This window comes from Hemicordylus capensis, chromosome 2 (assembly GCF_027244095.1).
Source record: "Hemicordylus capensis ecotype Gifberg chromosome 2, rHemCap1.1.pri, whole genome shotgun sequence".
Classification (NCBI taxonomy): Eukaryota; Metazoa; Chordata; class Lepidosauria; order Squamata; family Cordylidae; genus Hemicordylus; species Hemicordylus capensis.
The window spans coordinates 240,754,414-240,773,939 of NC_069658.1; the positions used below are offsets into that span (position 1 = coordinate 240,754,414).

The 19,526-nt window shown below is 45.2% G+C and overlaps 1 protein-coding gene across 3 annotated transcripts; it reads left to right on the plus strand.

Moving 5' to 3' along the window:
* Nucleotides 1-1,539: 1,539 nt before the first annotated feature.
* LOC128347527 (zinc finger and SCAN domain-containing protein 30-like) lies at nt 1,540-17,146 on the plus strand. Of its 3 annotated transcripts, none has more exons than XM_053302436.1 (6): nt 1,540-1,622; nt 7,701-8,269; nt 8,857-8,977; nt 10,112-10,167; nt 14,388-14,514; nt 14,754-17,146. In XM_053302436.1, exons 2-6 carry the CDS (start codon nt 7,868-7,870, stop codon nt 15,296-15,298), a joined length of 1,251 nt encoding a protein of 416 aa, XP_053158411.1. In that variant the 5' UTR covers nt 1,540-1,622; nt 7,701-7,867; the 3' UTR covers nt 15,299-17,146. The 3 variants fall into 3 exon arrangements, with proteins under 3 accessions (XP_053158411.1, XP_053158409.1, XP_053158412.1); XM_053302434.1 differs by lacking the exon at nt 1,540-1,622 and adding an exon at nt 2,560-2,661; XM_053302437.1 differs by lacking the exon at nt 1,540-1,622 and adding an exon at nt 4,859-4,993.
* Nucleotides 17,147-19,526: the final 2,380 nt, after the last annotated feature.

Below are 19,526 nucleotides of genomic sequence, written 5' to 3' on the forward strand. Positions count from 1 at the left end.
CTGTCTGAGGTCATTAACATTCCATCCCATTAGCTAATGTGGGCAGTGACGTGTTTTGCTTTGCCCCCCTTAGATTATTTTCCCCTTCAGACTTTTTTGAACACCAACATATTTGTCAGTTGCACCCTCTTGTCCACAGGTACTCTGGTTCTCCATCCAAAAGGATCCCAAATTTCAGCACTTTCAAAAATAATATATAGAAACTGTCTAAACGCTTGTGCTCCAGGCACTGTACAATATTGTACTCATCTCCAATCTATGTACAGTGTACACAGATTGTTGATCTGCATGCACATACAGTTGTGAACACAGTCTTTCCTCCTCTGGACAAAATCTAGTCCCAAGGACCTCACTCGTAAAGCCATGATGCCATCATTTGGAGAGATAGAGACCAGTTCACAGTGGCTTACACTGACAGAGTAGGCAGAAGAGCACACTGAATATGTAAATTGGGTACAACAGAAAATAAAGGTTTTCCTTTCTTGGCTAGTAAAAAGATTAATTCTTTTACGAATACGACAAATATTTATGTACCGCTTTTCAACAAAAGTTCCCAAAGTGGTTTGCATATAAAGAAATAGATAAAATGGTTCCTTGTCCCCAAAGGGCTCACAATCTAAAAAAGAAGCCTAAGATAAACAACAGCAACAGCCACTGGAGGGCTGCTGTGCTGGGGATGGATAGGGCCAGTTGCTCTCCCCCTGCTTAATAAAGAGAATCACCACGTTTAAAAGGTGCCTCGTTGCTCAGTTAGCAAGGGTCATTCACTGCTGAGGCTTGCCTTTTGTTTTAGAGTTTGGTTATTGATTAGCTGTGGGTGGTACAGCCAGCTTCTTTCCTGCAAACAAGTCAATTAGCTTATTTCCTGCACTAGTTCAATGGCTTCATCTCATGCCGCTATGAAAGCGGCATGAACGAGGATTTCAACTTGGGTCTCTCCAGTCCTAGTCCAAGACTCTAGCCTCTACATCACAAGTCTTTTGAATGCATTCCCTGGCTTTGGAACACGCTCCCTTCTGAAATAAGAGCATCTCTTTCTCTGTTTGCTTGAAGATGCACCTATTTTCCCAGTCCTTCAACTCAGAACAATTTTTTAAAAATTTTAATGTGTTTTTCTCTATTATGATCTTTATCTTTTAATGAATTTTTTATGTATTATGTTTTGATTCTGTGCACCGCCTAGAGATTTTTATACTAGGTGGTATATAAATTCAATAAACAAACAAACAAAGCGTGCCAGCTCAGTTATCAACCTGGAGTGAGAGTTTTCAGTGTAGGCTAGGGTGGCACAGCTTTGGCCCTCCACCTGTTTTTAGACTACAACTCCTATCAACTCCCAGTCACCGTGGCCAATACTCAGGGATGATGGGAACTGTAGTCCAGAATCTCCAGGTGGGCTGAAGTTGTGCAGCCCTAGTGTAGGCACTTTAGCACTTGCTCTATTTTTACTCCTGCTGGGCAAAAGAGGCAAGTCCTCCTTGCTTTCCAGTATGAGTCCATCTCAGAGTTAAATCAAGAGAGTGTGTGTTCCTAGAGAGGCCCCTAGGAGGACTGCATTGTGCAAGGCAATTTGTTTACTCTCGTACACAGCCCGTCTGAGCAGTAGCTCTTGCTGGGATCTGGTGAGTTGTCTCCAAGTGCATTGCGGCTAAGTCCTTATATTACTCATTAAGTCCTTATATTGTTCATCAGGTTGCTAAATTCTGTGCAGCAGCATTAAAAATAAAGCCAGCCACAGTCAAAACATTTGCTAACTGCTAATTCCAAATAAGTATTACTGTCTGTAAGTTTGTTTTTATCTTTCTTCTTAAATTCTTTTTTATTACATATACTATACTGAATTGTATAAGTTAATGTTTTATGCTGGTTTAAGACCACAATAAAAGATTATTTTTTTAAAGTGCATTGGGGTGATGGGGAGAACTGAACTGAAGGGTTGGTGTGAAAATAAATGCATGGAAGGGCCGAGTGGGTGGGGCAAAGCCCCTGGATGGAGAAAGATCTGTGTATTTCTTTATTATTTAATGTATTTCTTCCCATTTAAAAATATAACCACCACCAATGTGATCAAATGTTAAAGCAGCAAAATGTTAAAGCAGCAGAAGAGGGCAACCAAGGTGATCAGGGGCCTAGAGCACCTTCCTTATGAGGCTAGGCTACACCACCTGGGACTATTTAGTTTATAAAAAAGAGACGACTATGGGGAGACATGAGAGAGCTCTATAAAATCAGGCATAGTGTGAAGAAAGTGGATAGAGAGAAATTCTTCTTCCTCGCACATAACACTCGAACCAGGGGTCATCCCGTGAAATTGATGGGCACGTGCCCCGGGTGCCACTGAGGTGGGGGCGCCACGCCAGGCCCTGCCATCCCCACCCCACTGCCCACCTGCCCAGCCCCAGGGCCCCTCAGCCACTTGCCTCCAGCCTAGGATCGGCAATGAGGCCTAGGATCGGAGCAGCCTGCAAACTGCAGAGCTCTTCTCTCCCCACCTCTCAGCTGATTGGCGGGTGGGTGGGCGGGGCTTCCAGAGAGGCCTCCAAGTAAGCCTCCCTGAAGCCTGAACTCGGCAGGCCCCAAGGGAGGCAGGAAGCCAGGAAGGAGGCTGGCAGAGCTCCCTGCAGCAGACCAGACCAGACCATCCAGCACAGCTTTTGCAAGGTAGGCTGTGAATTCCTTTTTGTGGTTACCCCCGTATATAGGGATCTGCTTGCCATAGGGCTTTGATATGGGTGGTGGGGTGAGACTGAGAAGTCTCTGAATATTTAATTTAAAACAGACTGAAAAATGTGCTGGCTTTAAAAACAAAAACTATCTAAGGCCTATAAGTGGCTTGTTTCATGTCAGAAAATTACAAAAACTTCTGGAACAAATATTTATTTACTCATTCATTCTTTCATTCATTTATAAATGCACTTATGTTCAAGTTGTTTTGCAACCCAGAAGGTCTGAGTGAGAACTGTGAAGCATGTGTTGTGCTTTTATTTTATTTTATTTTTCTTGCGTGTGAACTGCTCCCCAATAACTCGCAGGGACTTCAGGGTCAATCTGGCCAACGTGTGAATGCAGCACCTCCATTCCAGAGGAGATGTGTCTTAAATGGCTTTAAAAGCCTCCTGTGAAAAACCTCCGGGAATCGAACTTGACTGAATTTGTTCAGAATTATGAGAAAACAAACATAGGCTCACCCTGCATGGTTGAAAGTCTCCTTTGCTAATCTGCAGCGAGGGGGCTATTTTAATAATTAGTGTTGCTAGTGTGTTCTAGGCATTAAAAGTAGCACAAATATATAGTACTCAATGTATATCACTATATACTGTGAAGTGTGCATGTGTGTATTCAGTGAAATGTATTTCCAGGCAGCATACTTATTTTGAAATATCAGACTTAAATCCTTGGGGGCCTGGGATGTGTGGAGGCCCTGGACTTTGAGGGGCTGGGGGCCCATTTTAAAATCTCATCTTGGCCCATTCCAACCTTGCTATGCCCCTGGTGGTCACTACACATGGGTTTCTGCACAACACCTGCACAGAAGAAACTTCCATATAGAAAATGTGTCTCTTGTAAATTGACCCTGAATTTTCCATCCATGACTGGGATATTTGAGAGTTAAGAGTCAATAATAAAAGAACAGCACACTGCTTGTGACAGGAAGGGGCAAATGACAATGATTTCTTAGTCTGGCAGGGGCTGGTTTTGGCCCTGGCAGAACTTGACTGTCTGCTCCTGTTGCAAATGCCTCTGTCTAGTGTGGCAAACTAATGTATCCTCCTCCCTCTTGGTGTCAAAGTAAGCACTGGTGTGGTGAATGCACATATACCCCATCATGAGCCAACAGTCATCATAAGACAAAGGCTGGCAGGAATCATTCACTGGTTTATAGACCCCCCCCCCACCACCACCTTCTTCTTCCACTATTTTGCTAGTGGCTATTTGGGCAGGTGATCCTCTAGGACAGAGTTTCTCAACGTGTGGGTCCCCATATGTTATTGGACTTCAACTCCCATAATCCCCAGCCCCAGTGGCCTTTGGTTGGGAATTATGGGAGTTGAAGTCCAATTACATCTGGGGACCCACACGTCGAGAATCCCTGCTCTAGGACAAAGTCATGTTTTTAAAAAAGAATGAGATGAGACAGAGAAAATGACACTTGGAATCCTCGCATAACTCCTGACTGTTGTTCTAAGTCTTTTACAGAGATGGCTCATGTTTTCAGGTTTTGATCAACAACCATGTCTAGATAGTACAGTGTTCATTTTAACAAGGATTTCCAGATATTGTTGACTACAAGTCCCATCATTCCTGTTTGGACAGGGGCGCAATTTCATTGCTTGCCCTAGGCGCTATTTTCCCTAGTTACACCTCTGCCAAAGTCCTTTAGGTCCAGGCTCCAAAGTTACCCAGATGCACCTCTCCTCCATGAAGTTATTGAAACCCCTTTTAAAGCCATCCAGGTTGTTCGCTGTCACCACATCTTGTGGCAGAGAATTCCACAAGTTGATTATGTGTTGTGTGAAAAAGTACTTTTCACACAAGAGAGCCAGCGTGGTGTAGTGGTTAGAGTGCTGGACTAGGACCAGGGAAACCCAAGTTCAAATCCCCATTCAGCCATGAAACTAGCTGGGTGATTCTGGGCCAGTCACTTCTCTCTCAGCCTAACCTACTTCACAGGGTTGTTGTGAAAGAGAAACTCAAGTATGTAGTACTCCGCTCTGGACTCCTTGGAGGAAGAGCGGGATATAAATGTATAATAATAACAATAATAATTAATAATACTTCCGTTTGTTGGTCCTAGATTGCCCCTGCCTGCCCCCCCAGTTCCGCCTATGGACTTTGGAGGCCCCACCACCCAGCTGCAAATGAAGCATCATCACCTAATGTAGCCCCCACCCCCTGCTGCAAGTTAAGCATTGTCCTATACACACATGGCACATGCAGTATTTTTAACACATGGATTCTTGAGGGCACAAACAGCAACTGAACTCACGTAAATGTAAGAATGTAAAACAAGTATATTTATGCATTAACAAACATTTCAACACACAACTTAACATATTCCCATCCCACATGTTTCTTTCCCCACTCCCCTCTCTGTCTCCAAGGAGTCCAATTTTTAACTGATGCAAAAAGGTTTTGCAGGAAGGGGGAAACACTGTCCAGCATGAAACTGGTGCCTTCTGCATCTGCAGGGTTGATCCACCAGAGCTGATCTAGCTATTCTGCTCTGTCAGGCACAGGCACTTGCAGCTTTTCAGTAAGGTCTAGAACAGAAAATACAATTTATCAATGCCCTGTAATTAAGTTATTTAATTGTATTATTTAATTACTTGCAAATTATTATTTAATTATGTTAACAAATAAGGTTTGTTGTTATTGCAGCTGTTCCATCCAGAGTTCCTTCCCAACAGTCACATTTGGGAGTCTTTTTTGTCCTCTAGGCCAGGGTTTCTTAATCTTGGGCCCCCAGTTGTTGTTGGGCTACAACTCCCAGACTCCCCAGCCACAAAGGCCATGTCTGGGGATTCTGGGAGTTATAGTCCAACAACATCTGGGGGCCCAAGGTTAAGAAACCCTGCTCTAGGCATAGTCTTTGGACTTGATTCAAGGCCATGATGGCCTTTGCATTTGGAGGGATGGAAACAAGTTTCCTCTGGGGAAAGGTTCCGGGGACTTGTGACTGGCTTCCCTTGTGAAGAAGGGAGTGCAGGCATCCACCGTGAGCATATCTGGACCCCCAGGGGCTTGATTAGGAGGTCAGGTGCGTTATTTGTATCCCATATTTGGGCATACTGCAGTGGTGCACTCTGGCTAAGGAGTCACATCCTTCCTAAATTAATTAGCTGGATGGATGGGGGAAATATTCCTGGCTGGGAGTAGTATTCATTATTAGCATTTCAGAAATATTTAGGACTATTGATTCTGCTTGGTAGGATGGGGTGCTTCCAAGGACATACTAGCACATACCTTGATGCTCCTTCCTAGGCTATTGTGCCAGAAACCCTCTTAATATTTTCTTTGGTGAAAGAAAGGAAAGGGGGAGGGAAGACTATATGCACCTGGACTCCTCTGTTCAAAAAGCTGTTTTCCTGCTCTCTTGTTTGTACTGTATAAATGGACCTGGGTACTTCCTTTAGCTGAGGGAGAAGTGAGAGTTCTGGAGAGCTGATCATGTGGTAGCAAGCATGAATTGTCCCCTTTACTAAGCAGGGTCTGCCCTGGTTTGCATTTGAATGGGTGACTACAATTGTGAGCACTGTAAAATATTCCCCTTAGGGGATGGGGCCATTCTGGAAAGAGCATCTGCATACATGCATGCAGAACATTCCAAGCTCCCCCCCTGGCATCTCCAGGACAGGGCTGAGGGAGATGCCCGCCTGCAACTTTGGAGAAGCTGCTGCCAGTCTGGGTAGACAGTCCTGAGTTAGATGGACAAATGGTCTGACTCAGTATATGGCAGCTTTCTATTCTGCTTTCTATTTTTTCTGTTCCTAGAATGGGTAAAGGGCACACAGTGTAGCCATTGCTGAAGCTAAGCAGGCCTTGCTGTGATCAGGGCCTGAATGGGAGACTCATGTATGCCACCTTTGGGGGTGGGGCCGCTGCTCAGTGGTAGAGCACCTACTTTGAAAGCAGAGGGCCCTAGGTTCAATCCCTGGCATCTTCAGGTAGGGTTGGGAAAGACTCCTGCCTGAAACCTTGGAGAACCTGCTGCCAGTCATTGTGTAGACCATAGAGTACTGAGCTAGATGGGCCAATGGTATGACTTATTATTTATTTATTTATTTATTCATTCATTCATTCAATTTCTATACCGCCCTTCCAAAAATGGCTCAGGGCGGTTTACACAGAGAAATAATAAATAAATAAGATAGATCCCTGTCCCCAAAGGGCTCACAATCTAAAAAGAAACTAAGACAGACACCAGCAACAGTCACTGGAGGTACTGTGCTGGGGGTGGATAGGGCCAGTTACTCTCCCCCTGCTAAATAAAGAGAATCACCACATTAAAAGGTGCCTCTTTGCCAAGTTAGCAGGGGACTTGGTATAAGTCAGCTTCCTGTGAGCATAGGGTGTGCTGAAATGGGGGTTGCTGTTAACAAGAGAAACACCTGAGGGAGACAATCGTGCAAAAGGGACACTAAGTTAAGGAATCTCCAGCTGAGCAAATTGCTGGCAAGCAATAGCATAGGAACAAAGTAAGCTGCGATATACTGAGTCAGAACATTGGTCTATCTAGTTCAGTATTGTCTTCACAAGTTCACAGACTGGCAGTGGCTTCTCCAAGGTTGCAGGCAGGAATCTCTCTCAGCCCTGTCTTGGAGATGCTGCCAGGGAGGGAACTTGGAACCTTCTGCTCTTCCCAGAGTAGCTCCATCCCCTGAGAGGAATATCTTACAGCGCTCACACTTCTAGTCTCCCTTTAATATGCAACCAGGGTGGACCCTGCTTAGCTAAAGGGACAAGTCATGCTTGCTACCACCAGACCAACTCTCCTCTCTGCAGCCTCAGCAACAAAGTTGCCATGAAGGAGGAGAGCAAATGAGAGGGAAGAGGTGGAGGTGCTGCTAGAGATAGGCTCATGGCAAGGAAGCTGCATGGGTCTGATCATCAACCAGTGGACGGCTTTTGGTCTGTAGGCCTTCAGGTTCTCTCTCTTCAATTTCTCTCCTGAGTCCTGACCTTTGGCTTTTTTTCAATAGAAAGAAGATCCAGTCACTTGGAATCATCCAGCTTTGTTTGCGAAGTGTCTTCTTGCCTTGGGAGTTTGCTTTTCAGGAAGTAAGAGCACCATCAGTCCTGGCAGTCCTTGCCTTGAGGAACGGAAAAGTGATTCTTTGGCTTTCTTAGGGGCAGCCTTGAAACACAGATGGAGGGGCAGCCGTTAGCTGGCCCAGAAGCAGGAAAAGGCCCTGGTGCTGTCTGGACGAGGAGCAGAGGGGAGTCCTGGGAAAGGACTGTGCAGAAGATCCTGACTGAGGAACCCATCAGCTCAGATGTACAGCGCCAGCGCTTCAGGCAGTTCCAGTACCAGGAAGCCAAGGGGCCTCGAGAGGTCTGCAGCCACCTCCGTGACCTTTGTTGTGAATGGCTAAAGCCAAAACAACACACCAAGAAGCAGATGCTGGACCTGGTGATCCTGGAGCAGTTCCTGACCATCCTGCCCCCGGAGATGGAGAGCTGGGTCAGAGAATGTGGGCCAGAGACCAGTTTCCAGGCAGTAGCCCTGGCAGAAGGTTTCCTCTTGAACCAGACAGAAGACAGGAAGCAGGTGAAGGTGTTTTCTCCTGGTAGTTCACAGGAGCTGAGAAAGTGAGGCCGAGTAACTTAAAAATGCTCAGCCAATTCACCACTTCTCAACAACAACAACCGGGGTGTAGCAAGGTTGGAGTGGGCCCAGAGACAGGATTTTAAAATCCTCCCCCCCCCCGAGGCTGAATAGTGGTAACAAAAACACCTATGTGACACAATAGAACATCATCCTAAATTATTTTTTTAAAGGTTTTGTAAATTGTGGATGACGAAAGTCATTTAATGGTACTTGAGAAAGACATGCTGTTCTGGTAGCTCCAGGTCTTAACACTCACATCAATTTCGGAGGATGAATACAACTGAAGGAAGCCCAGGCGGGTGCGTGGCTGGGGGAGTCAGTCATGTGACTTGCCTCTGGGGGCCTCCCCAAGGCAGTGGGCCCCCAGACAACTGTCTCCCCTTGCCCTATTATAGTTACGCCCCTGACAACAACAACAGCAACAAAATCACTCGAGGGAACGTCTTCTAAATTCCACTTGCCTTTCCTTGTCTCTAATCTGTCTCTGCACCACCACCCCCCCACTACAATTCTTATTGTTGTTTTAGATACCATTCACAGATGTGGCCACTGATTTCCCTGAGGCAGTGAAGACTCCATTGGACACCAGACAGATGCCGCTGTTCTGGGAGATCGTGCATGAAGGTGATAGAGGTGCCACTTCGCTAGGTAAAGATGAATTGAACATATTTCAACTTGGCTCCCCTCTCGAGTATTCCTGAAATCGTGAGCTGCTTTTAGCTCTACTTGTGAGCAGAGAAGATGGTTTTTCTCTAACTTCTCCCAAAGTTTAACAAGTTCTGGTAAGAACCAACCTGCCTGCTTTCCTTTCACTATAATATTAATTGATAATTGCCATCTTCACTAGTTAGCCCACTTATGCCTCAAACATTCACATTTCTGCCATCTTGAATTGGGATGGATCACAAACTATGCCATTGTGGTAATCCCATGTGTCACTCACTGCAGCTGTACCAAATCTGGTTCAAATTGGTTAGATGGTCCACAAGCTAGCCCACTTGCGCCTCTAAAGTCCATGCATCCACCATCTTGAATCTGAGTGGATTACATCACTACAAGCTACACCATTGAGGTGTCCCGATTTCTCCCTACAGCTGTAGCAAATTTGGTTCATATTGGTCCAGGCATTGCGAAGTTGGTGGTGGGGACACACGTACATATATAGAATGTCGGTAATCTTATAACCTTAAAAACCGAATTCAACAACAACAACAAATATTTATATACTCCTTTTCAACAAAAGTTTCCAAAGCTGCTTACATAAGATGTAATTCAAAATTCAAACAGGCGAGTGCATCATACTCTAGGTTAACACTTTGAATTATACCCAAGAACCAAAGTGGATAGCTTTGCTACTCACTATGCATTAGCGATGTGCACAGAGCTGGCGATGGCCAGTTCGGAAGCAGCGAGGTTGACTCTTTAAGGGCGGGGGGAGGGTGCACATGCACAGTACTTCTGCCCACTTCCAGCCGATGAGGGCAACGGGGCGCTAGGGAGGTACACTGCCGCCCCAAAGGTTTTTACAAAAAAATGACACCGGCGGGGGGAAAGCGGTGGGAGGGGTAAGTTTACCCTCCCCAAAGAGCCAACCCCCGGGGCCTTCTAACTTCGAACCGCCTCCGTGTTCGAACCTGTTTGGAGGCCCGTAAAAGGGCCTCCAAACAGGTTCATGCGCATCCCTACTATGCATGCCATCAACTGAAATATCAAAATTCCTGTGCAATAAAAAATGCATTCCAAAGATAAAATATCTTCCCACCAACTTTGTGTCCCTTGCAGGTCATGCCGCTCTCCCTTTTGCTGGAATGGAAACAGTTGCTGTGGAGTCTGATCAGGTAGGAAATGGATCACAAAGGAGATGGGGAGTGGGATCTGACCTCAGTTGCGAAGCCACTGAATACAGAAGATCCTAGGCTCACCTGGGTCGGGCTAGGAAAGACTGTTGCCTGAAACCTGTGCTGCTGTCACCCGTCAGTGTAGGCAGTACTACTCTAGATGGGACAAAGGTCTGACTTAGTAAAAGGCAGCTTCCTGTCGGGTTATTTGATTTGTCCTGATAGGCTAAACCAATGGGAGAATGCATGGCCCAAGAAACACGTACCTACCGACTCATGGAACGCTGGCACACTAGTTTTCCTGACATGCATTAAAGCCGTGTATTGCAAGAATAGGCAATCCACACAGGAACTGAAGTAAGAGATAAGAACTTATGCATCAAAATAACACGAGAAAATGAATTCACTATGTTGGAAGTTAAGGACTTTGTGCTGTCTCGTCTCAGACAGTGGAGGACAGACTAGTGAGTCAGAGGGCTAGAGGGTCAGGACACTGGTCATCCCTTCTCCACTGCTCTGACACTATCCCTTTGAAATGTAGATTGGTACTCTTAGGGATTAACTTCCTTCCTCTCTCTCTCTTCCCTACCTGCCCTTCTACCTTGCAACATGGCAAGCCTCTCTCCCTGCACCATATGTGCAGAGAAGATGCAGAATCCATCTGCCTCCAGCTAGATAGATAGATTAGAGATCCTAACTCCTCACTTTCCTATCTAGAATGGAGCTCACCAATAAAGACTCCTTATATTGATTTGAAACTATGAATTGGCTCCAAGTTACTTTACTCTCAGCATACACGCATGCCTAACTAAATTCCGCTGTGTTGTGCCTCTGTGCACTGCTATAATGAGAAAGGGATTCTCTCACCACAGAAAATTTCCAACACACTATGCATTGGGAAGAAAGGTTCTTCATAACGAGGCAAGCTTCTCGTTCAACTAAGCAGTTAATGTCTCTCTTTCTGCCAGGCATGGAGCCCGCCGAACGGCAGCCTGGGTCTGGCCCTGCCCAGCAGCCCCTCTAACGATGTCCCGTGCATGTGACGTCACACACACGGGGCCTGGCTCGAGATCCGGAAGAGCCCCTAGCGAGCTCTGCCTTGTCCTTTACAGGCAGTGTTTGCTGCCTGACAGCCTTTTCTTTCCCTTCCTCTCCCTCCAGCAAAGAAGAAAAAGGGAAATAGATGTTGTCGGGCAGCAAGTGCTGCCTGAAATGACAGGGGGAGAGACATTTGTGTCAACCACCGGGCTGGCAGACAAGCTTGGTAGTTTACCAGTGGCTAACCCACTTGAGAAGCCCTTCCCTTAGCCCAGGTTAGCGGAGCGAGCACTCCGCTAACCGGTGTTAGTGGATCATGTGTCTCTGCGGCACAGCTCCGCGCCGCGGCAACTCACAAGGAGACCCCTGACTGGGAGGCTAAAGAGCAGCCTCCCGGCTCGAGGGTCTCTCCAGCATGCTCTGCGCGCTCATGCAGGGCATGTTGGAACTCCCGGGGGCTGCGTGGCCCCCGAACTCCCAAGCCCCCGCCGGCTCTGTGATGGAGCCAGCAGTCATGTGGGTGGCCAATCTGGCCGCCCGGGCAGGGCTTGCTGGTCGTCTCGCTTAGCCCGCTCTCCCCACAAACCCTTTCAAAGCGGGTCTTCACTGTCCTTCTGGGTCTTACCAATTTTTGCTTTTATGACATTTGTTTGTAGTGATGATGATGATGATGATGATGATCTTGTGTGTTTAGCCCCTATGCTCTCTTCCCACAAAACATGGAAGGAATAGGTTCTGATCTGAGCATCTGTGGAAATAAATTATGCTTACAGTACAATGGGATCTCTTTGATCCCTAGCACTCTTAAGTGCTTAGTACTTTCATTTCCCCATGAAGTGCAATTGGGGTTGTGGATACCCCAGTATTTGTATTAGTAAAAAGTATACTTGTAGACAACATTATGAGGAAGTGGTGGATGAAACACCATGGAGCCCTTAACTTCATTAAGTTTGATCCTGGCCTGAAAGGTGGCATTGCAGAGCACAGAGCACAAAATTTTATGATTTTTCCCCCATTCTCAAATGTGGTACAATCCACCCTGATTTTGACCAAGAGTTAAAAAGTGAAAATTGGGGTTAAACCAGGGAAAGAAGTGCCCCACAAGGAAGGCTTTCCAACCTTGGGATGCAAAGAAAAAAGGGTGTAGTAATCAGAAAATACATATCAGGAAACCCCCACCTCCCAATAGCTGAATAACCCAACATCACTTTTACATTCCAACCAGATCACCCCAACTTCTGTGACTTTTCATTGGCTGTCTTCTCACTTAGCCATGTATCTGTTCTCATGTTGCATAATTAAATTCCGTAATGATTCAGAACATCTGAAAATACTATTCTCTCTTTTCAAATTTTCCATTGTGGGTTCTGAGTGAGCCCGTATTGACACAAGTAATATATCAGAAAGGTTGGTTGTCTAGATCTTGTGATCCTCTCATGTCCTGGAACAAGTTAGTTAAGATCTTTCCACTGGCTAGTGCCAGTGCCAACTGATCCAAGATACAGCACTGTTCTCTCTTCCCCAAAAGGCTGCCCTGGCTGAAAAGCAAATACTTGCTTGATGAAAAGCAAATACTGGCTCAGAGTTGTCCATTCTTTCACTCAAACTACCCAAGATGGATCCTTAAAAGTGGAGGAGAGCTGGTCTGGTGATAGCAAGCATGACTTGTCCCCTTAGCTAAGCAGGGTCCGCCCTGGTTGCATATGAATGGGAGACCACATGTGTGAGCACTGTAAGGTATTCCCCTTAGGGGTGGAGCCGCTCTGAGAAAAGCAGAAGGTTCCAAGTTCCCTCCCTGGCAGCTTCTCCACGATAGGGCTGAGAGGGATTTCTGCCTGCAACCTTGGAGAAACTGCTGCCAGTCTAGACGATACGGAGCTAAATAGACCAATGGTCTGACTCAGTATATGGCAGCTTCCTATGTTCCTAAGCCTTCTCCTTGACACATTGGGGCTAAAATTACACATTGGTTGACACCTGTGTTCCTATAAGCCAAGTTGACAACCAATGGGGTCTGTCCCTGCACACTTTTCCTTTTGCTTCTGTCAAAGGGTCCCCCTAGAAAAGCTGCGGAGGCCACCCATGCAAGTTAGAATCCTGTCACAAAGCCCCAGAGAATGGTCTAATGGCAGATAATCCAGCCATCTTGTTGAAGCTAAGCAGGCCTTGGTGTGGTCAGTGCCTGGATGGGAGAACCACGTATGCCACCTCTTGGGGGTGGGGCTGCAGTGCAGTTCAGTAGTAGAGCATCTGCTTTGCATGCAGAACATCTCATTTCTGACCCCTGGCATTGAATCCCTAGAGAGGGCTAGGAAAGACTCCTGCTTGAAACCTTGGAAAGCTGCTGCCAATCGGTGTAGACAGTAGTGAGCTAGAAGGGACCTCTCCGTATAAAGCAGCTTTCTATGTTCCGCTAGCTAGGGATGTGCATGAGCCAAGGTCTTCTTGGGTTGCAGTGCCATCGCAGCAGGAAGCTGCATGCAGCGGCGGAGAGGAGGTCCTTCCCTGCTCTCTTTTTAAAAGATCCCGCTTGCTGCTTACCTCCCCATGGTGCCGAACTGGTTAGAACCTCATCCAAACTAGTTCAGCGCTGAACTGGTGCACAGACCTCTGTTTGTGCACATCCTTACACCTGGCCACAACCTCTTAACTACGGTAACCTTTGGATGTGTTAGAGGTTGTTAATTTTTACCCTCAATAGGTAAAACAGCAGAGCACTGAGGAATGAGCACACACTCCAGTTACAGAGTGGGTAGCAGAGGATGGTTTCGTTGTTGCAGCTGTTAGAGAAAACACATGGAGATCCTTGTAGAACTAAATACTAAATATTTATTGGTTAAATACATTTGGATAGGAAAGACCTAAACCTAATCTAAAGGATTACATAATGGAATAGGTAAGGAGAGAGAGAGATGTTTCCATCTGCTCTCTAGGAGGAAAGGAAAGATTGTGACTCAGCACAGGAAGTGCAGAAGAGTCAGATCAGGAGTCATAGAGTAGACACAGGAAGAACAGTCAGGGAGACTCTTACTCACTATCTCTACTCCCATTGCCCCCAGCGGTCATTAGGATAGTTGGTGCAAAAAGGTTGATGCACTGGAACTCCATCTCCAACAGGATGGTGGTAAGAGGGGGAATAACCATTCCATTCCAGGAAAAAAAATGTTTTCTTCTTTGTTCAGGGTTGGGTGTCCTTTGAGGAGGTGGCTGTGCATTTCTCTGAGGAGGAATGGGCCCTGCTTGATGGAAGCCAAAGAGCTTTACACAAAGAAGTCATGCTGGAGAACTATGGGAATGTGGCCTCTCTGGGTAAGACGCCTTATTTTCCTAAGTTGATTGATGCTAGGCAGGGATTGTGGTCACTTGTTAGCACCTAGCATCCTCTTATTAAAAGCTTTGTGATATGTGATGAGTGCTGTCTTCTTGTCTGAGGAAAGAGTTTTCCTCGTCTGACCTTCACAACAGCAGTCAACCAAGTTAGTGAATTAGTGCTCTGTGGCTGTATTTTCCTTTTAGGCTCTTACAGTTTTCTTTCTTTATACCGACAGGTGATGGATGGAAGAGACCATCTAAATGTTTGGAGTCTGGAAAGAGCTTCTTTGGGAAGCAAGACCTTACTTCACAACAAGGATCTCATGCATATAAATGCTTGGACTGTGGAAAGAGCTTCCATATGATGCAAGATCTTTTTTCACATCAACAAATACACACAGGGGAGAAACCCTACAAATGCCTAGATTGTGGAAAGAGCTTCTGTTCAAAACAAGACCTGACTTTGCATCAAAGAATCCACATAGAGGAGAAACCATATAAATGCTTGGAGTGTGGAAAGAAGTTTTGTATGATGCAAGACCTTTTTTCACATCAACAAATCCACACAGGAGAGAAACCCTACAAATGCTTGGAATGTGGAAAGAGTTTCAGTCGAAGGAAAAACCTTACTTCACATCTACGAATCCACACAGGGGAGAAACCGTATAATTGCTTGGAGTGTGGGAAGAGCTTCAGCTGGAAGCAAGCACTTATTTCCCATGAACGAACTCACACAAGAGAGAAACCATGTAACTGCTCAGCATGTGCCAAGAGCTTTTAGTATAAATCAAGCTTTGATGATCACCAAAGAATCCACACAGGAGAGAGGACATATAGATACTTGGAATGTGGAAAGAGTTTTGTCAGCAGCAAAAGCCTCATGAAATCCACAGGAGAGCCAAAAAATGCATGGAATGTAGAAAGAGCTTCCATGTTAGCACAACCTTAAGTTCATATTGGAGAATCCACATAGGAGGGAAATAATATAAATACTTGGGGTGTTAAAAGAGCATCAGTTGGAACCCACTGGTTGACATCCAGACTAACACTGCCCTAGTGGAAATAACATACAGCCTGTGGGCCAATTCTGACATGCAGGGACTTTTTCTGCTAACCTGCATGGGCAGTGCCTGGGGTCAAGGAAGTTGATCAGCCAGCTGGTTGATTGTCCAGCCAGGGTGGCTGTGGCTCCTGATCTTGTTACGGCCCAGCTCCTTTTCAAACCTCTTCCCCCTCAGAAACACAAAGCTGTGAAATGGCTGATCAGAAAATAATGTTTTAGACACCTTTCTCCCTTAAAATATGTTGTTTTCTAGGTGTTTTGCAGTAAGGGGCGTGCACTGGTGCGCCATCTCAGCTTCTTTTCATACCCCTTCCCTCTCAAAAACACAAAGCTGTGAAATGGCTGGTGAGGAAACAAGAGGTTTACACACCTTTCCCTTCCAAAGCCAAAGGGATTGTGACTGTCTGGAGTATTCACCAAACTGATAAATCTCCCACTCTTTTTGTTCAAGCCCTCCTCCTCCACTCACACCAGAGTTCCATTACCTTTGTCCACCTGCTTGTCTGTTAACTATCTGAGTTCTTGAACATTCATTCCCCTTGACTAACATGGGGCAGTTTAGGGTGATTCCCCCCACCTTAGGGTCTTTTCTGAACATGAACATATTTTTAGGTCACCCAGAGTCTGCCACTACCTCCTACTTTCATGCAGGCACTCTGGTAGGGATGTGCACGAACCACGGTTTGAGCACATTTCGGGAGTGAGACCCGGGAGCTTTAGGAAAGAGGAGAGTAGGTCCTTTCCTGCTATGTGTGTAATATCCTTTCCATGTGTGTGCTGGTGCTGCATAGGGCTTCTTGGGACCTCCACTGCCACAGCAGGAATATGCATGGGGCAGCGGAGAGCAAGTAAGGACATGCGCTCCTCTTTCTTAAAGCTCCCAGGCCCCGCTTCTGAAATGTGCTCAACCATGTTGCTCAACCATGGTTCGAAATGTGCTCAACCATGTGCTCAACCATGGTTCGAATTCGTGCACATTGCTACTGTTCACTGTCCATAAGACCCCCAAATTTCTGCGTTTTTGGAAAAATAATTTATAGATTTTAGCGAGGAGAAAAGTCATATTAACCTATAGCAGACTCACTAAGCAAGGAGATTTCACATGAACCATAAATATGGACAAATGTATTGTGGTGTGAACTTGTATAGAACTAGTGGGAGAGGCCTGTCGTTGACTGGCAGAGTCATTTTGTGTGGGTTACACTTCTAGGAAAGTTTAAGCAATTAAATATATGTAATAGTTTTTTTTAATTAATGTGCTTGAGAAAAGGAAGTAAAAGAAGAGTTTGAAATTTGTAGGCTTTCAATTTAAAATACTATTCATTTTATTGTATAATGACCATATATGGCACATTTGAATCCTAGTTAATTTGAATCTGAGAAAGTTCTTCTGCTTTTCTTGGTTCTTCTGCAGAAAGTTATTTTGCTTTTTCATTTTTCAAAATGTTGTTTTGGAATTATTGAACTGATTGTATTTAAAAATCTGTTGGACAATAACAGTTAAAATATGATAATTAATTCAGAATTCCTGCTTTTTTAAAAAAGTTACGTGTTTCCTCAAGCATATTCTGGTGTACAAAGTAGTTCATTCAGCTAATTTCAGTGGCAGGATTGTTTCTACAAAATTTGGTCTCTGTGAGTGATCTGAAAGTGTGTTATTCAGGGTGTTATATATATTCAAGTGTGTTATATCTGTAGATCATCAGGAAGTATGACTTTATTTTGTACATTTTTCCATAATGTATAATAGATGCATTTGGTGAAGGAGGCTCTTTCCATAGGAAAGTACATGCAATACAACAACAAATATTTATATACCGCTTTTCAACAAAAGTTTCCAAGGTGGTTTAAATAGAGAAATAATAAATAAATAAGATGGTTCCCTGTCCCCAAAGGGCTCACAATCTAAAAAGAAACATAAGATAGACACCAGCAACAGTCACTGGAACTACTGTGCTGGGGGTGGATTGGGCCAGTGACTCTTCCCATGCTACATAAAGAGAATCACACCATTAAAAAGGTGCCTCTTTGCCCAGTTAGCAGGGATTCAACTCCAGGTTTCAAGTGATGAAGAACAACAGTGTTATCCACTGGCCCTGAACCTTTCGTTTGCTGGCTTTTCTTTTAAATTCATCATAAGTTAGAGCAAACATCCGTTGCTTCTTAATAATATTGAGCTAGATGGGCCAAGGGTATGACCCAAATTAAAGGCAGCAAGAAAATGTTTGAGTGTCAGTATGTATGGCTATTGCTTTATCTCAATTCACACCTTGGACTGGGGATTGAGAATTAATGTTTCCAGACTTTAATGTAAATTAAAAGGTCCAGCACCTTCAGGAAGCATGATTCTAAAGATGCTCAGTCTTTCAGGGGCCAGGAAGGAATAGCTGTTGTGCCAAAGCCGAATTGTATGCAAAGGTACTGGCTCCAGTCAAAAAGGATTTCCCCCATTAGATGTCTACTATCCAGGGATGAACCAGGAAATTGCCTTTTCAAGTAAGTCCAGTTCTTTTGTTCAGAGTTCTTAATAGCCATCCCAGAACCGTTAATGGCCATTCCAGTGGTTAGTACCTCCTGAAACAGTCCATGTTTTGCAGTGGCAGCCCGTGAATGCACCTCCGGGGGGGGGGCGGGGGCGGGAGGAAGCTTTAAGAGTAAAGTAATTTGGGACTCACCTCCACCGCGGTGGCACCTAAACGCTATTCGGAGCTGCAACATGCCACCCAGCAGCCCCTACGGCGGGGAAGTGCCTCTGCCACTCACCCGGCTTCCACAGAGCCGAGCCCCTGCCAGCAGCCAGGTGAGTGGCGGAGGCGCTTCCCCACCGTAGGGGCTGCTGGGTGGCACGTTGCGGCTTTGAATAGCGTTCAGGTGCCGCTGGGGTGGAGGTGAGTCCCGAATTACTTTGCTCTTAAAACTGCCTCCTGCCCCCCACCCCACCCCCGGAGGCGTGTTCATGGGCCGCCACTGATGTTTTTGTCCCTAATACACCACAATGCTAAGTTTGCCCTATAACTGGGGTGAGTTTTAGAACAGAAAGAAGGGTGAAGAAAAGTTGGGCTAACACAGCTCTGTGGCCTCTGACTTTCTCTCCTGGGAGCTGCAACACTCACTCTCCCGTTATCCAGTTTTATCCCATTTTCACTACAAGACTCAGTTCAGCAGATTTGGAACAGGTATATGTCTTTGAGTGCAAACCATCTTGGTCTTCACGCTTTTTCTGCCTTATATTGGCTCTCTTTCTCTTCTCCCTCACCCACGTGTGTGTGTGTGTAGCATTTTATTCTTATTCTATGTCTGATCCAATATTGGAGGAGCTATAAAGCACCTTTTCCTTCTTAGCTAGATTTTGCTATCCTTTTAAGCAAGTGGGCAACTGTGTACTACTTGTGTTCAAATCTCTGTGTAGGAGCCTCCCAGTCTGCACAAGAATCAGCAATCTGTACAAAGTAAAAACGTTTCCCCTATACCAGCATGCAATATAAAAGGGTTGTTCTGTGGGGAGGGTGAATTTTTGAGTTATAAAACTAGCTCTAATACTAACCTTGAGGTTTTTCACTCCCCCCTTCTCCTATATTCCTTTGCCAGCAAAGAAGCATGTTATCATACATACATGGAATCTACAAATGACAGATTTCCTGAATTTCCTTTGATGCATTCTTTTTCAGTCATTTTAAGGAATATGTGCAAACCAAGTCTCAAACAGAATTGAAATTAATAGGACAAGTAAACTTCAATAAGACTGCTGTCTTGTTTAAATTAACCTGTATGTAAACCAATGACTGGAATAGCCCATTTAAATGTTACAATGAGTGAGATAAGGGACTCTAGATGCTGGTTCACATCCACACTAAGTTACTTATAAGTCATTCAGTCTTACTGAAATTAATGTGACACATTTACAGGTGAAACTCGGAAAATTAGAATATCGTGCAAAAGTCCATTA

Bases quoted from the DNA above. Each gene is read 5' to 3' on its own strand.
- LOC128347527 (XM_053302436.1), top strand. From the start codon at position 7,868: ATGGAGGGGCAGCCGTTAGCTGGCCCAGAAGCAGGAAAAGGCCCTGGT. The intron at 8,270-8,856 runs GTGAAGGTGTTT...TTGTTGTTTTAG, and splicing joins AGACAGAAGACAGGAAGCAG to ATACCATTCACAGATGTGGC. The intron at 10,168-14,387 runs GTAGGAAATGGA...TTCTTTGTTCAG, and splicing joins TTGCTGTGGAGTCTGATCAG to GGTTGGGTGTCCTTTGAGGA.